This window comes from Mesocricetus auratus, unplaced genomic scaffold, assembly GCF_017639785.1.
Source record: "Mesocricetus auratus isolate SY011 unplaced genomic scaffold, BCM_Maur_2.0 Super-Scaffold_100008, whole genome shotgun sequence".
Lineage (NCBI taxonomy): Eukaryota > Metazoa > Chordata > Mammalia > Rodentia > Cricetidae > Mesocricetus > Mesocricetus auratus.
In genome coordinates, this window is record NW_024429192.1 from 53,404,169 (window position 1) to 53,419,152 (window position 14,984).

The window sequence follows — 14,984 nt, forward strand, 5'->3', positions numbered from 1 at the left end:
TATCTGGGCTACACCTTCTGCTGGAAGCCTATATAAGGACATAGAAGAAGGAAGCTTTTGCTCTTTGTCTGCTTGCCCTCATCTTGCTACCAACTCCATTCCTTCACTGGCATTGAAGCCTACTTCTTTGGGATTCCAGCATAAATTGAACAGCTGAGACAAAGCCTCATGAACTGAACAACTAGGCAGTCATCGTCGGATTAGCTGAACTGCAGTCTGTAAATCATTCTAATAAACTGTCTTTCTATATAAAAAGAGAAAGATTCATTCTTTAAGTTCTGTTACCCTGACTAGAGAATCCTGACTAATATAGATTTTGATACCAGAAGTGGTTCTAGAGCAACAGAAATGTAAGGATGAATCTTTGGAGGATACTGGAAACCTATGGTGTGAAGTTGAAGTCTATGGCGTGAAGAATTTTTACAAACTTAAGGAGACAAATGTATTTGATTACATTGATTGTGAGAAGCAATGAATTTGGTGACTAAGTATATAAAATGTTTGACAACTTGTGGGAAAATAAGGAAAATGATGATGCTAATAGGTTGCTCCTAACATCTTTGGATAGACTGACAAAGGAAAAGAACAAGCAACTTCTAGCATGTCTCAGGATATAGCACCTCAGGACAACAATGAACTCAATGATACAATTGCCAGGGTTTCAAATGCGCATAAACTAGTCTAAAGGTTTCTAAGTATGCCCTAGAAAAGAATCTTCTCCACAGCAGCCCACAGAGCTCAAGTTGTGGAAAAATAAAACTGAATATATAAGACTGGCTGAATTAGGGCAAAAATTCAAGCCCCAGCGTCGGAGGATGATGGTGGTTAAAGGGCATTTATTGATAAAGAAGTAGATCCTGTAATCTGGGGTGCAGATGTGTGGAAGGACCCTACTGAAGCTGAGAACCCTGAACCCTTGGATTCTCCAGGGTTTATCTCACTTGAGGAATAAGTAGTCTCTCCATCCTCAGCAGGTGATGTGCTCCCACCTCCCTCTGCCTGAAATATTGCCTTTTTCACCTTTGACTGAGGAAATTAATCCTCCATTGTCTCCTAAATCAGCAGTGACTTTCTCTGTAGGAGAAGCCAGGCAAGACAATACCAAAGTCCCTCAGGGCCCACCAATAGTTGCCTCTAGATCTATCCAGACTTAATTAAGACTAAGCAGGCTCCTAGAGAGGAGATAGAAAGTACAGTCCATGAGAAGGTATGTTATACTACAGCTTAATGAGTTTTCTAATTCAAACAAAAGCCTAGGGTTAATGTGTGGGAATGAGTTTTAAGGGCGTGGGATAATGGTAGAAGGGACATAAAACTAGATCAAGCTAAGTTTATGGCTATGGGTCCACTGAGTAGAGATTCTAAGTTTAATATGGAAGCTTGCACATTTAAAAAGGTGATCAAAGTTTGTCTGAATGATTGGCTGAAGCATCTGTCAAAAGCTGGCTTACTGAAAAGGAGTTGGAGATGCCTGCTATCCCTTGATTTAGTGTTGATGAAGGGATTTTAAGGCTCAGAGGGATAGCAATGCTAGAATGGGAAGGCCCAGAAAACATGCCCTTCACTAATCCTGTAAAATGCAAAATGGTGAAAGGGGCACCAATACATTTGAAGAGCTTTGCTGTTGTCCTTTTCCTTGTCAGATCTTAGGGCTGGAGATGCTGTTACTCAGTTGGATAAATTAACAAAGTAATAGAGGGCCAGGTGGCAGAACTGAATCGCCAAAGGCAAAGTGATTATAGTTATCCTAATGGGTAAAACAGACAAAGCAATGTCTGTAATGGACTGACCAGTAATGGTCAGCACAGGCAAAAATCACATGGACACCTGGTACTGGCTAATTAATCATGGTGTTTCTAGACATGAAATAAATAAGACGCCTACTGGATTTCTGCTTGAAATCGGGAGGCAGAGGCAGGCGGATCTCTAAGTTTGATACCAGCCTAGTCTACAAGAGCTAGTTCCAGGACAGCCTCCAAAACAATACAGAGAAACCCTGTCTTGAAAAACTAAAAAACAAAAACCAAAAAAATTTAAATTGATGCCTGAAGAAAATTGATGTTTGTTTCCAACCAAATAGATCATGAAGCCTTTACTCAAAAAGTGAATTAGAAGGGGAGTTAAGAGTACTCTCTTGGCCGGGCGTTGGTGGCACACGCCTTTAATCCCAGCACTTGGGAGGCAGAGGCAGATAGATCTCTGTGAGTTCGAGGCCAGCTTGGTCTACAAGAGCTAGTTCCAGGACAGCCTCCAAAGCCACAGAGAAACCCTGTCTCGAAAAACCAAAACAAACAACAAAACAACAGTAAAAAAAAACCCTTGAACTTCACATTATCCTTGTTCTTCTTGATCTTAACAGATTTGGTACCCTTCCACTGGGCTATGACCAGAGAGGCCTTGAATTCTAAAATTTTCTGAGGCATGGTGACAAGCACTCAGTGCTGGCAACTGCACTCAAAACCCTCTTCTGTTATTATTTGTTTTTCTTGTATTATCTGCAGTGACAACAGTCTTGACTTTGCTCTACAGATATACTGTTTTTTCCCTCTTTTGGAGTTCTACCTGCTGCAATTCCCTTTCTTTCCCCCCAGTATCCTTTCTTGTGGAGCCCTAATTTCACTTCTGGTACCTGAGCTGGTGCCTTTCCAGGATCTTTTATGCGGCTGTCACCCTCTGACTGCATTCATTGCTCTACTCTGTTACTTGGATGATGCATTTATCACCAAAGAATAATACTATCGGTCAATAGTGCTCAAAGTACCATTTGGTAAATATATCCAGAAAAGTTCTTAGTTCATTTTTACTAGCCCTAGCTTCAAACTTGCAAGTCTCCTGTCTTAGCTTCTTGAATGGTGGGTTAAGGATATGTGCCAAGACATTGAGACACAGGTGTTTGAAATATTTTTGTTAAGGTTTTATGATCAGTTGATATTGTGATAATTCTGCCAATTATACATCTGGGAGTAGGGAAATAACAACAGGATGAGTTCAGGGATCCATTGGACCTATTCCAAGTTACTTCAACCAAAACAGTCACCTGAACTCCATAAGCACATACCTGCTTTAACTGGAGGGCCACAATGTTTTTCAGGGTCTCCTGGAATCAGATCCTGGAAAGTCTCTTATCTTTCCCCCAGTGTACAGAGCCATAGGTCCCTCTGGGGAAGGCCCGGATAAAGGCTAATAGTAAAACTTGTAGATATTTGTCTTAGTTGGTGTTTTACTGCTGTGAAGAGATGAAGAGCGACTCTTAGAAGTTCTAGAAAGCTTTTAATTGGGGCCAGTTTCAGAAGTCCAGTCTATCATGACAGAAACATGGCAGCATACAGGCAGACATGGTGTTGGAGAAGGAAGTAACTGAGAGTTCTACATCTGGATCTTTAGGCAGCAAGAAGAGAGCCACTGGTACTGACTTGAGCTTTTGGAACATCAAAGCCCAGCCCCAGTGACACACTTCTTCAACAAGGCCACACCTACTCCAACAAGAACACACTAATCCTTCTCAAGTAGTGCCATTCCCTGATGACTAAGCATTCTAATATAAACCTGTGGGGGCTATTATTCAAACCACCACAGTATTTTATCAAGGTTCTAGGGTATGGCAAGGGGAGGGGGGAGGTCATAGATTCATGCAAGTGGTTACAGGTCTACAAACTATCTCAAGTCTAAAACCTGGTTCACAGGCCAAGATTCCTCTCTTAGGGTTTCTAAAACTGTGAAGAGACACCATGGCCACAGCAGCTCTTCTAAAGAAAAACATTTATTTTGGGTGGTTTACTTATCGTTCAGAGGTTCAGTCCATTATCATATGCCGATGTACAGGCAGACATGACTTCATTTTGATCAGAAGGTAACAGGAAGTGGTCTGTGACACTGGGTGGCATACTGAGCATAGATAACCTCAAAGCCCACCTCCACAGTGACATACTTCCTTCAACAAGGCCATACCTACTAATAGTTTATGGGGGTCAATTACATTCAAACTACCACATTCTACTCCCTGGCCCCATAATCTTGAAACAATATCATAATACAAAATGGACTTAGTCTTACTTAAAAAGTCCCCATAGTCTATCATAGTCACAACAATGTTTTAAAGTCCAAAGTCTCTTCTGAGACTCATGCAATCTCTTAATTATAATCCCCTGTAAATCAAAATTTTAAAAATCACATATTTCTAATGTATAATGGCAGAGGATATACATTAACATTCTAAAACGTGGGGAAGGGAGTATAGTGAAGAAATACTGGACCAAAGCAAGATCAAAAACCAGCTGAGCAAACTCTGCATCTCCATGTCTGAGTTCAAAATGTTCTTCATTCAGCTTTGTTGACTACAACACACTTCTTTCTCTTGGGCTGGTTGTACTCTCTGTTAGCAGCTTTCCTTGGCAGGTATCCCATGACTCTGGCATCTCTATTATCTTGGGTTCTCCAAGGCAATCCAGGCTTCACCTTCACAGTGTCCTCTCTAGGCTTCCAATTAGAGACAGCTCTGACACATGACTGGCCTCAGTGGCTTTTCTTAGCCTAGTTGGGGGGGGGGCAGGGATTCCATAGCCCCTTCTGTGCTTTAACTCCAGAACCACATGTCCTAAGCAGCCAACATCTGCTTATTGGGGCTGGAACATAGCCCCCTTGTTCAATTAGTTCACCATCTTTTTGTCCTTAATTGCCTAGCTTGGCTATCGTGAAACTGGATCTCTAGATCAGCTGGCCTTTGCCTTCCCAGTGCTGGGATTAAAGGTGTGTCCCACCACACACACCCAGCTCTAAGCTTTCCTTTAGTTCCTCTACACAGCTGAAATTTAGCTGAATGGGATCTTTCCTTGAGGTCACTACTCCCTTTACTCCCTTTATTCCTGTTTCTTACTCCATTTATCTCTTTGAACGGAGGATTTAGCTCTACTCAACTTCCTGGTGCCCCTTTCTTTAACCTGTACATTTTGTATTTTTATTTGCTCAGCTTGCTCCTTTCATTATAAATCTTCATCAAAATTGACACTAATAATTACCTGACAGTATATACTAGGCTGTTTTGAGATTTTCTCTGCCAATGAAATTAAAACAAAATTCTTCACTTTACACGCAGGCAGACTCTTTGGACAAGGGCAAAAAGCAGCCACTTTTTTCACTAAAATATCACAAGAATGATCTTTAGGCAACATACTAAAATTCTTCTCTGAAACCTCCTGAGGTGAGCCCTCCCTTCATCAAATCGTACTCAGCACCACTGTCTTCCATGCTCTTACTATCATGGCCCATTAAGCAGCATTTAAAGAGTTCAAATGCTTTTCTAATCCACAACCCCAAGGTCCATATTCAAACAAAAGCATGGTCTGGCCTACACAGTAGTAGTAGTCCCTGGTACCAACTTCTGTCTTAGTGGCAACTATTCTAAAGGAAAACATTGATTTGGGGTGGTTCGCTTTTACAGTCTCAGAGCTCTATTATCATCATGGCAGGGAGCCTGATGACACACAGGCTACATCTTGATCAGAAGGCAACAGGAAGTGGGCTGTGACATGGGGTGGTATCCTGAGCATTGGAAACCTCAAAGTTGGCCCCCACAGTGACATACTTCCTTCAACAAGGCCATATCTATTTCAACAAAGCCATACCTTTTAGTAGTGCCACTCCCTATGAGCTTATGGGGGCCAATTACATTCAGACTACAACAGTTCCCGTTTGCCATGATCCTTTCATTTGTGATCTTTCATTTGTTTGAGATTTTTCCCACTTTTTTGGGGGGTGGAGTTGAGACACGGTTTCTCTGTACTGTTTTGGGGGCTGTCCTGAACTCACTCTGTAGTCCAGGCTGGCCTCTGAACTCACACAGATCCGCCTGCCTCTGCCTCCCGAGTGCTGGGATTAAAGGCGTGCGCCACCAACACCCATCTAAATTTTGCTTTAATTCTAACTTTTTTCTAAAGCTAGTGTTTGTATGTGTTAAGTATACATAAAAAAAAAATACAAGCACATCACAGAAATCAAACTGTAAACACTAGCAAAAACTTGTTACCTTTAGGTAACTGGATAGGCACAAAACATGGAGAAAAGACTTTACTGAACGTTAGTTTTTCTAAGCATGTTTTATAATGTGTTAACAAAGAATATGCAAATAAAGCACACCAGCAGTCTAGGGAACAGTAATCAATGTTGTTGTGATTATCACATACCATGCCTTGCTCTTATTCAAACTCCATGAACATAAAGGTTATTACCCCTTCCTCTCAGTTTGAATGATGTTCAGAAGCATAAGCTTTGAGATACCTACAAGCCAACAAACCGCCACAAAACTGTCCTCGAATGTCAGGTCTAACAGGGCCACATCTAATTCTTCAGACACTATCTTCAAAAACTCAAAAGTCTAGCATGAGCCATTAGAGATATTACAAACTAAAATTATACTAATCAAAAATATGACAAATACTACTAGAGAAAAATGATTGTCATAGTTAAGGCTGCATCTGAGAAGTAAGGCTTGGAAGGTAAATGACTAAATAATGGTTTTTGATTCAACTCAGCAACTTCAACATACCATGAAGGAAATGGTTAATTAATTGAAAACCATTAACTGATTTTCTAGAACAGGGAAGGCAGTGGGTGTCACATAAAAAGAGAGACCTGGTCTTTATGAAGCAACCTAAAATGCTGTTATGTTGGTCAATGAAGGCCCTGCAAATTTCCCAGACATACAAAAGAAAAGACTTCTTCAACATAATTAAGATACATTTAACTGGGCGGGTGGTGGCACAAACCTTGGGGAGGCAATGGAAGGTGGATCTGAGTTCAAGGCCAGCCTGGTATACAGAGCCAGTTCCAGGACAGCTAGGGATACACAGAGAAACCCTGTCTCAAAAAGAAAAAAGGGATAGAAAAAATAGTAATTCTTACTAAAGACTAATTTGGAAAAACACTTTCTAAATATTTCCTGGGAATATAAATATAGCAGAAGCAAATTTATTCACAAACTGCCAATACTATTCAACAGAAACCTGTGCTAACTTAACATTAAACAAAAAGGCCACATGTTAGTTTTTCCCTTTGTGCCAGAGTAAGTCCTAAAACTTTTTTTCAACATAACTATAAGTAAATATTGTAATTGCTAACAGGCATACCTGAAACTAATTTCAAAAATCTCTGTGATGAAAAGTCACATAGTCATTGCTAAATTATCCTTAACAGGCTAGGCTAAAAGTTGCTGGTTATGTTGACCAGCTTGTTTTCCCAGCTCCTTACGCAAGATCACAAGTTCAAAGCCTGCCTGAGCTACTAGTAAATTCAAGGTCAATCCAGGTAACCATATCTCAGATTTTAAAAGAGTTAGGGAGGTGTTGGCTGGAGAAATGGTTCAGCAATTAAGAGCAAGAGCTGCTCTTCCAAAAGACCTGAGTTCAATTCCTAGCACCCACAGGGTGACTCACAACTGTCTGTAACTCCAGTCTTGGGAATCTGAAACCCTCCTGTGGCCTCTGAGGGCAAGAAGACACATACATTGTATATATAGACAAACATACATGCAGGCAAAACACCCATACACATGAAATGAACCAGTAAAGAAAAATACTTATTAAAACAAAAAACTGTCAGGCATAGGTGGCACACACCTTTAATCCCAGCACTCGGGAGGCAGAGGCAGGCAGATCTCTGTGAGTTCGAGGCCAGCCTGGTCTACAGAGTAAGTTCCAGGACAGCCTCAAAACAATACAGAGAAACCCTGTCTAGAAAAAGAAAAAAAGAAAAAACCAAAAACCAACTCAGGTCAGTGACAGCACACCTTTAATCCCAGCATTTGGAAGGGCGAAGCAGGTGGATGTCTGAGTCCAAGACCCGGCTGGTCTACAGAGTGAGTTCCAGGGCAGCCAGGGCTTCATAGAGAAACCCAGTCTTGAAAAACCAAGGGGTGTGGGGGGGGGACACTAAAAGGCTGCAGAGTTAGCTCAGTGGTTAACTGCACTTGCTGCTCTTTCAAAGGACTGAGTTTAGTTCTGAGCACCCACATGGGCAGCTCAAAACTGCCTGTAAGGGCCTGGCAGTAGTAGCTCATGAAGGCAGAGGCAGGCAGATCTCTGTGAGTTCAAGGCCTGATTGGTCTACAGAGCGAGTTCCAGGACAGGCTCCAAAACAATACAGAGAAATCCTGTCTTGAAAAACAAAAACAAAAACAAAAAAAGATGTGTAAAACTAAAGTTAGATATCAAGACTGCAACATCCACAAAATCATTGTACCATAAAACTCTTCAAATTATGCATAATTTTCCTTCTTACCACCACTGGGACATCCCTGAAAGATCAGGCTAAAAAATGATGCTAACTGTTCCAACGACTTTATTTTCTTAGAGTGACTATGTTCTTTGTGGAACAGTGCCTGGGGATTCAGGTTGGTCTTGTCTCAGTATCAGGTCTCATGGCTGTCACACCCAATGCACCTCTGCTCCCCATTCTCCATTGTAGGGTAGAGTATCCCAAGAGGCACTATTCTCAGATAGCCGTTCCTTATCCCTGTCCCTCAAGCCCCTGAATCTTATTTTAAAATATAGAAAAAAAGATAGTTCATCCAGTAAGAGCGCTGGCCACCAAATCTGATGGCCTAAGTTCAGACCTCAGTTCCTCTCACCTCCACATACACAGACACACTAAATTAATAGATACAATGTCTTTAATAGTAAGCATGGCACAAAAACAGAAACAGAAAAAAAGGAACTGTGACAACAGAGCCAGCATATGTTTCTCAGCCCTCTCTATGCACAAAGCTCACACAAAAACAGCATTCCCATCATACACTGCTGGTTCTTCAAGACGTTGGCTCTCCCAGCCTTGTTTATCCAAAACAAAATCTCACATCTGCAACTCAAGTCCCATATAAGAGACTGATGAAACTGGATGCAAGTACCATCTGAAGGGCTGGAAACATGAGAAAACACTTCTTCTAAATGCAGTTCTCAGTTAGTCATAACAAACTGTCAAATCTCTGGGACCCTTTAAAGTTTCAGAGTAGTGTTTGTCACTTGGTAATAAGCATTCTAAAGGTGTACACAACAAAAGATTGTGCAAGTCTTACCTGAATATCTTAAGCCTCTAAAACTATGAGTCAGGTTAGCTGACAGAACTGAAAAGCAAGATCCTGGTTTTCTATCTCAGACGTTAACTATTTTTTCTCCATTAAATGAGAAAAATCAAGAAATTAGCTAGTGAGCTCAGCTTGGTGGTTCATGCCGTGGATCTCAGCACTTTAGCTCTCAGGAGGCAGAGCTAGTTCCAGGACACCCAGGGCTACACAGGGAAGCCATGTCCAAAAAAAGAAAAAGAAAAAAGACAAGAAAAGGTAAAAGAAATGAGCTCATGCAACAAGGAAACAACCATCTTTGGAAATTAGAAAGCCTCCAAGTAACTAACTAGTCTTTGTGTTAAAAGTGTAATCTGATACTGCAAAATACTATGCAACTACGAATTAGTCAATTTTCCTTAATGACTTTTGTTTTGAGACAGAGTCTGGCTGGTCTGGAACTCACTTGCTATGTGGTAAGTAAACCAAGCTGGCCTTAGTGAACTCTATGGTCTGCCTGATGGGCACTAGTCAAATTTCCTTCCAAAAGTTCACCATCAGAGCTTACTCACAAAAATTTAAGCAAAATTACCATGCACTTTCTCTATGTTGAGTAAAAGGTATTTTTCTAAAGAACCTGTGTTTATGTTGATATTCATTTAATAATATGTAAATCTGGATGTGAATAATATTGATTTTTATAGCAAGTAAAAAGTGTTTAAAATATACTTATTTAGACTTGGGATAAATGCCTCAATCAAAAAACAATAATACATTATAATCAATGATTTTTTAATATTGTTTCACAGGCAAAATTTACCTAAGAATCATTACTTGTGAAAAACAAATTTAAGAATGACCCAAAGATTAAGACTATATAAAAAGCCGAGCAGTGGCGGCGCATGCCTTTAATCCCAGCACTAGGGAGGCAGAGGCAATCGGATCTCTGTGAGTTCGAGACCAGCCAGCCTGGTCTACAAGGTCAGCCTCTAAAACCAGAGAAACCTGTCTGGAAAAACAAAAAACAAACAAACAAAAAAAGACTATATAAAATACCTGAAATGTTTAATGTAACTCCAGGACTCAGGAGGCAAAGGTAAGTGGACCTCTGTTAGTTCAAGGCCAGCCAGGTCTACAAAACAAGTGAGTTCCACGACAGCCAGGGCTACATAGAGACCCTGTTCCAAAAAAAAAAGAAAAGAAAAGAAAAAGAAACCTCCAATTCCTACTTTCAAATACAAATTTGACATTTGTGAAGATTAGAAATTGCAATTAGCAAACTAGAAAGCTAAGTATCTTTGCCAGTAACTAACTGCTGTTTGCTGCATTTCAAGGAAACCTATTGTTCATGACATTTTTAAAAGTGAACTCATCTACCCTCTCATCTCAGCATTTTCTCAATTTCCCATTACAATGAACAATATAACTCAGCGGTCAAGTCTTCCAGACCAATAACCTCAGAATTTATTTTTAACTTCTGACTCCACAAATATTCCCCTTCAGTCCCATCCAAAAGTCCTGCCAGCTTTTCACTCACAGTCTTCAAATCTGTTCCTTTCATTCCATTTTCACATTCTCCTTCATGATTTACATCATAGTCTACCATCTCCCAAAAAGGCTTCTATGTGTCTCCGAATCACCTTAGTACATCTTGTTCAGCAGCTCTCCCTTAGATCCCCACCCAAATTTTTACAGGTCTCCTTTGTTCTTTATTAACTAACTCTGCCCTAAATCTCAATGTCCACCCCTTGTTTGCCTCCTTAGGTCCCTCTAATTGAGGTATGTCAGCATGCTCTCCTCTTCCACATAACACACCAACTCTGTGGCTGTGCGTTCCTTCTACCTACGGGGCATGCTCTCCCCGCCCAGTTCACCTACATCAGCACCTACGTAAAAAACACTCGCAGTCTCTGCAGAAATCTCCCAGCTTCAGCCCTTCCTTCTCACCACCCTTTCCCTCTGTCCCTCTGAACAACGGACTCGATTTGCATTTTATAATCTTGCAGTTGTCACGCTATGTTCTTCATTATTTTCTGAATGTATGTCCACGGTTCCAGGGACAAGTACCATAATGTCTTATGTGCCAAAGGTTTTGAAAGAACACTAGCACCCTAACAAATGCCTGCCTCTTTCATTTACATGTCCTTAACTTCACGTTTATTAAACACACACACACACACACACACAATTATCATTAAACTCTTTAAATCAACATTAAAGTCTTTTTAATGGTGACTGATAATGGGAATACAGAAATTAAAATACTTTAAACTACACTCCTTGGATTCACTCCATCCTAAGAAACCTCTATCAAGAATTAACAAGTTGTTTTCAAAGAAAATTCTGAAACAACATGAAAGTCCCCCAATTTTTGGTATTTGATTCTGGCAATACAGATCTCTGAAAGAAACGAAGTAAAGTGGCTTTACTGCCTAAAACTGACTGTGCGGCTTTTTTAACTAACCACACAAATACTGAAGTACCACCAAAGGCAACTACCATGAGGTCTGCTTCATCACAAATGAAAATTACCCTAACATTTTTAAAACTTCCTTCCAAATGACTCCATAAAGTGCTTAGAAAGCACGACCCTTCCCTGAAAGATGCAAAATCAGCTTCCCCCTTCACATGCCCCGCATTCTAAACTAGCTAGTCACTGAAGGGAAAGTTAACTTGCAAAAATATCTCCCATTCAGCTATCACTTTGGACTACCCTGTTCCGGGATAGTTCCAAAAGCCTACACGAATGAAGTCTTGTGTGCAACCGAAAGGAATCGTTTCCAATTGCTTAATCCACTTCACAGAACAGCACATACATTTTGACTTTCTAAAAATCTCAGTTCTCCAGTTATCTCAGCTTCTGTCAGCAGCTAAGGACCTTTGTGTCCTCACTCTTCCTTCATAGAATAAGGAAAAGAGATAATTCGCCAGAATCTGCAAGTATGTTCAAACAAGCTGTCATTAAATGCCACATGAATATCTCCACAAATAGATACATTGGAACACTAGACACTCAGTATATCAAACACTTCAACAACACAGAATTTTCAGCACAGATCCCTAGGCAAAAGACAATGACAGATACTGATACATTTTAAATAATCCTAAGAGGGTATCCACTTGTACTCTAAAAATTAACAAGTAATGAACTCAAAATTCAACTTAAATGACAATGAGTCACTGACAATTACCACTTAACTTAGTATTTGGCACAATGATACGACAACCTCAATCAAAAGTTGAATCTACTTCCAAGTTACCTTTTGATTAAACAAATTATATGGTGGCAGATTGGCAACGTCAAAACTGGAAGGTTAAGAGATACCACATTACACCACTTATCCAATTGAAGACAACTGCTGGGATTATTTATCTGGGGTATTTATCAGCTTCTACCAATCCCTAGCAGAGTGAGGGATAGATGCTAGCTTGCCGCCAACGTGAATGCTGGTTATCAAGCAAGTTCATTCCCAGATTAAGAACTACTTTGTATAGTCACACGGGCAAAAAAGAAATATTAGGAGCCTGGGACACTTAAGATCTCCATTTAGAATACAGAACCATAATAACCTGAGCTAACTACAATAACCTCCCTCGTTCCAGGAGACACATACTCGGCAAATGTACATCATGGTTTATTAATCAAGTTTTGTCCTCCTCTTTATTCAAAGGGATGGGCAAGCGAACGCTTCCGTCGCTTTTTTAATCTGAAGGCACTGGGGCACTTGAATTGACTGACTACCAGCAGTGAGGAGAGCGTAAGAAAAGGAGTTTCAAACCCAACCAGCCAAATAAAACTAATATTCCCTCAATTCAAGGTTAATGGGGCTGGGGGAGGGGTGCGGATATGGGAGGAGAAAAGGGAGATGCTTCGTCTTGACTCAAGGAAGGTTTTGCCCTTTTCCATTACCTCTGATTGTTCTATCAGGTCTCTTAGTTTAAGGTCCTGGCATTTCGAGGTTTCTTATCTTAATGGTGAGGTGGAGAAAGGGTGTAAAATAAAATCGATACTCACTGCTAACTTTCATGCTACCGAAGGCTGAAGGCTGCTGCACTGGCTTGCAGCTCTCCGCAAAGGAGGTGGTTCTCGGTCGTCCCGACATGATGGCTCTTCTTGAATCACCTTTTCCTTCCTTAATCTTTTTCTTCCTTTTGTTTTATATTAGGGTGCTAGGTTAATGATAAATGCAGCATTAAGTTCTCACGCAAGAAAAGAAAAAAGACTCCGTCCTCTTGGCTTTTCACTCCTTTTGTATAGCTATTTAAAAAAAATTGAGAGCGATGTGTTTCTCCTTCAAGACAGATCAGCACGGATATTTAACACATAGATGATTTAGGGCTGGGGAGGGGGGAATACAATTCTTTCACCTCCCTTTCCTGGGAGGGGAGAAAAAGGGTGGAGTGGAATCCTTAAAAATATATATATATATCACGTGAACGAGGGCAAATACTTGATTGAAAATAAGTACTCTGAGTATTATATTTTCCTCGGGGATTTTTTTCCGAGTCAATGAAGAAGGGAAGCGGCGGAAGGATCACGAGCCTCACGCTGGAAGAGAAGGGGGATGGGAAGGAGGGAGGAGATGGCTCGGAGATGCGACGGCAAACGCTGCGGCTCCGGCCGCAGCGGGATCCGGCGGTCTGACGGCGGCGGCGGCCGGGTGAACCGGAGGGCAGCGGAGTCGCGAGTCAGCGGCGGGCGGTGGCGGCGGCGGCTCCTCTCCTCATTGCGCCAGGAGCAGCTGCAGGCGGTGGCTGGATCCAGCGGCCATGGCGGCGGCGGCGGCGGAGGCAGCTCCCTTCAGACCCCAGGCAGCGGCTCCTTGACTGCTCCCCATACGCCGGGGACATGGGAACCCGGCAACCGCTTCCGTCCCTCGGGGTCCCCTCCCCCGTCCGCGGCCCCGGCACGGCCGGCCTCCGCCCCTCGCTTCTGCCCAGCGGCTGCTCAGGAAGTGTCCGCGTTGTGCCCCGAGCCCGAAGTCCTGTCAGCGGCTGCAGGGCCGGCTCCTCCTCACTGCCTTCCTTCCTTTGTCACTCGGCCCAGGCGGCGACGGCGGCGGCACAAGCCCGCATTCGGCCGGGTCGGGGGCTGCTCTGTGTGAGGCGCGCCGTCTGCGCAGCCGCCTAGCCCTTCCCCACTCCCCCTCCCCCTTCCTACTCGTCCTCCGCCTCCTTCCTCCCCCACCCAGCCTTACACCGCCCAGCGCCCCGCCGCCCGCGTAACAGGCGTCTGGGAATCGCCCGCCGAGCCCGCGCCCGCCAGCTTCGGCTGGGAAGCCGAATCCCAAACCGGAACCAATCAAAGGCGTCGTTTGCTTGCGGCTCCTGCCGGAAAAAGCCGAGCGGCCTGAATAACCAATGAGAAGACACCGCTGGGAGACCACGCCCCAGCAACGAGGAATGCCGAAGGTAGCCGAACAGAAGGAAAGTGGTATCGCCCTGTTGTGTGGCTGGCTGGAGAAGAGATTCGACACTAGCCACAGTGGCCAATCAGAGTTGCCGGCCCGCAGGGAAAAGCCTGAAGAGTTAAGGACAGCGAAACTCCCGAGTCGCGGGAGGAACTGCACGGCCGGGCGCCGTGCCCGTTTCTTCATTGGCTGGACAACTCCACTGGGCGTGTGCCTTTCTCAGTGATTGGTGAAGGGACGGGGGCTTCCGAGGACATCTGGCCAGTCAGAACTTCCCCTCCCTCTTTGAGGTGGGGAGAAGGAGAAAGCGGAGGGAGGGCGTCTATAAAGTGCCATCTCATTGGCCTGTAGCGTCGAGCAGAAGCGCGGGGGGGGGGGGGGGAGGAAGGCTGCTCCAAAGGGAGGAGGGTGCCGGAGCCCGTGGAGGTAGCCAATGGGTGCTTACTGCCGAGCAATCGCAAGACCTAGCTGCAGTGGGATTGGCCTCAGGTAGACCCTGCAGCGGGCGGACGGGTTGATTGGTC

General features: G+C 43.1%; 1 protein-coding gene across 3 annotated transcripts in view; it reads right to left on the bottom strand.

Moving 5' to 3' along the window:
- Window positions 1-13,605, bottom strand: part of Gsk3b (glycogen synthase kinase 3 beta) — a 127,946-nt gene extending 114,341 nt beyond the window's left edge. For all 3 annotated transcript variants that reach the window (XM_040750825.1, XM_040750824.1, XM_040750823.1), the window contains exon 1: window positions 13,065-13,605. In XM_040750825.1, the coding sequence (XP_040606759.1) occupies window positions 13,065-13,152 (88 nt within the window). In that variant the 5' untranslated portion in view covers window positions 13,153-13,605. The remainder of the gene's footprint in view (window positions 1-13,064) is intronic.
- Window positions 13,606-14,984: the final 1,379 nt, after the last annotated feature.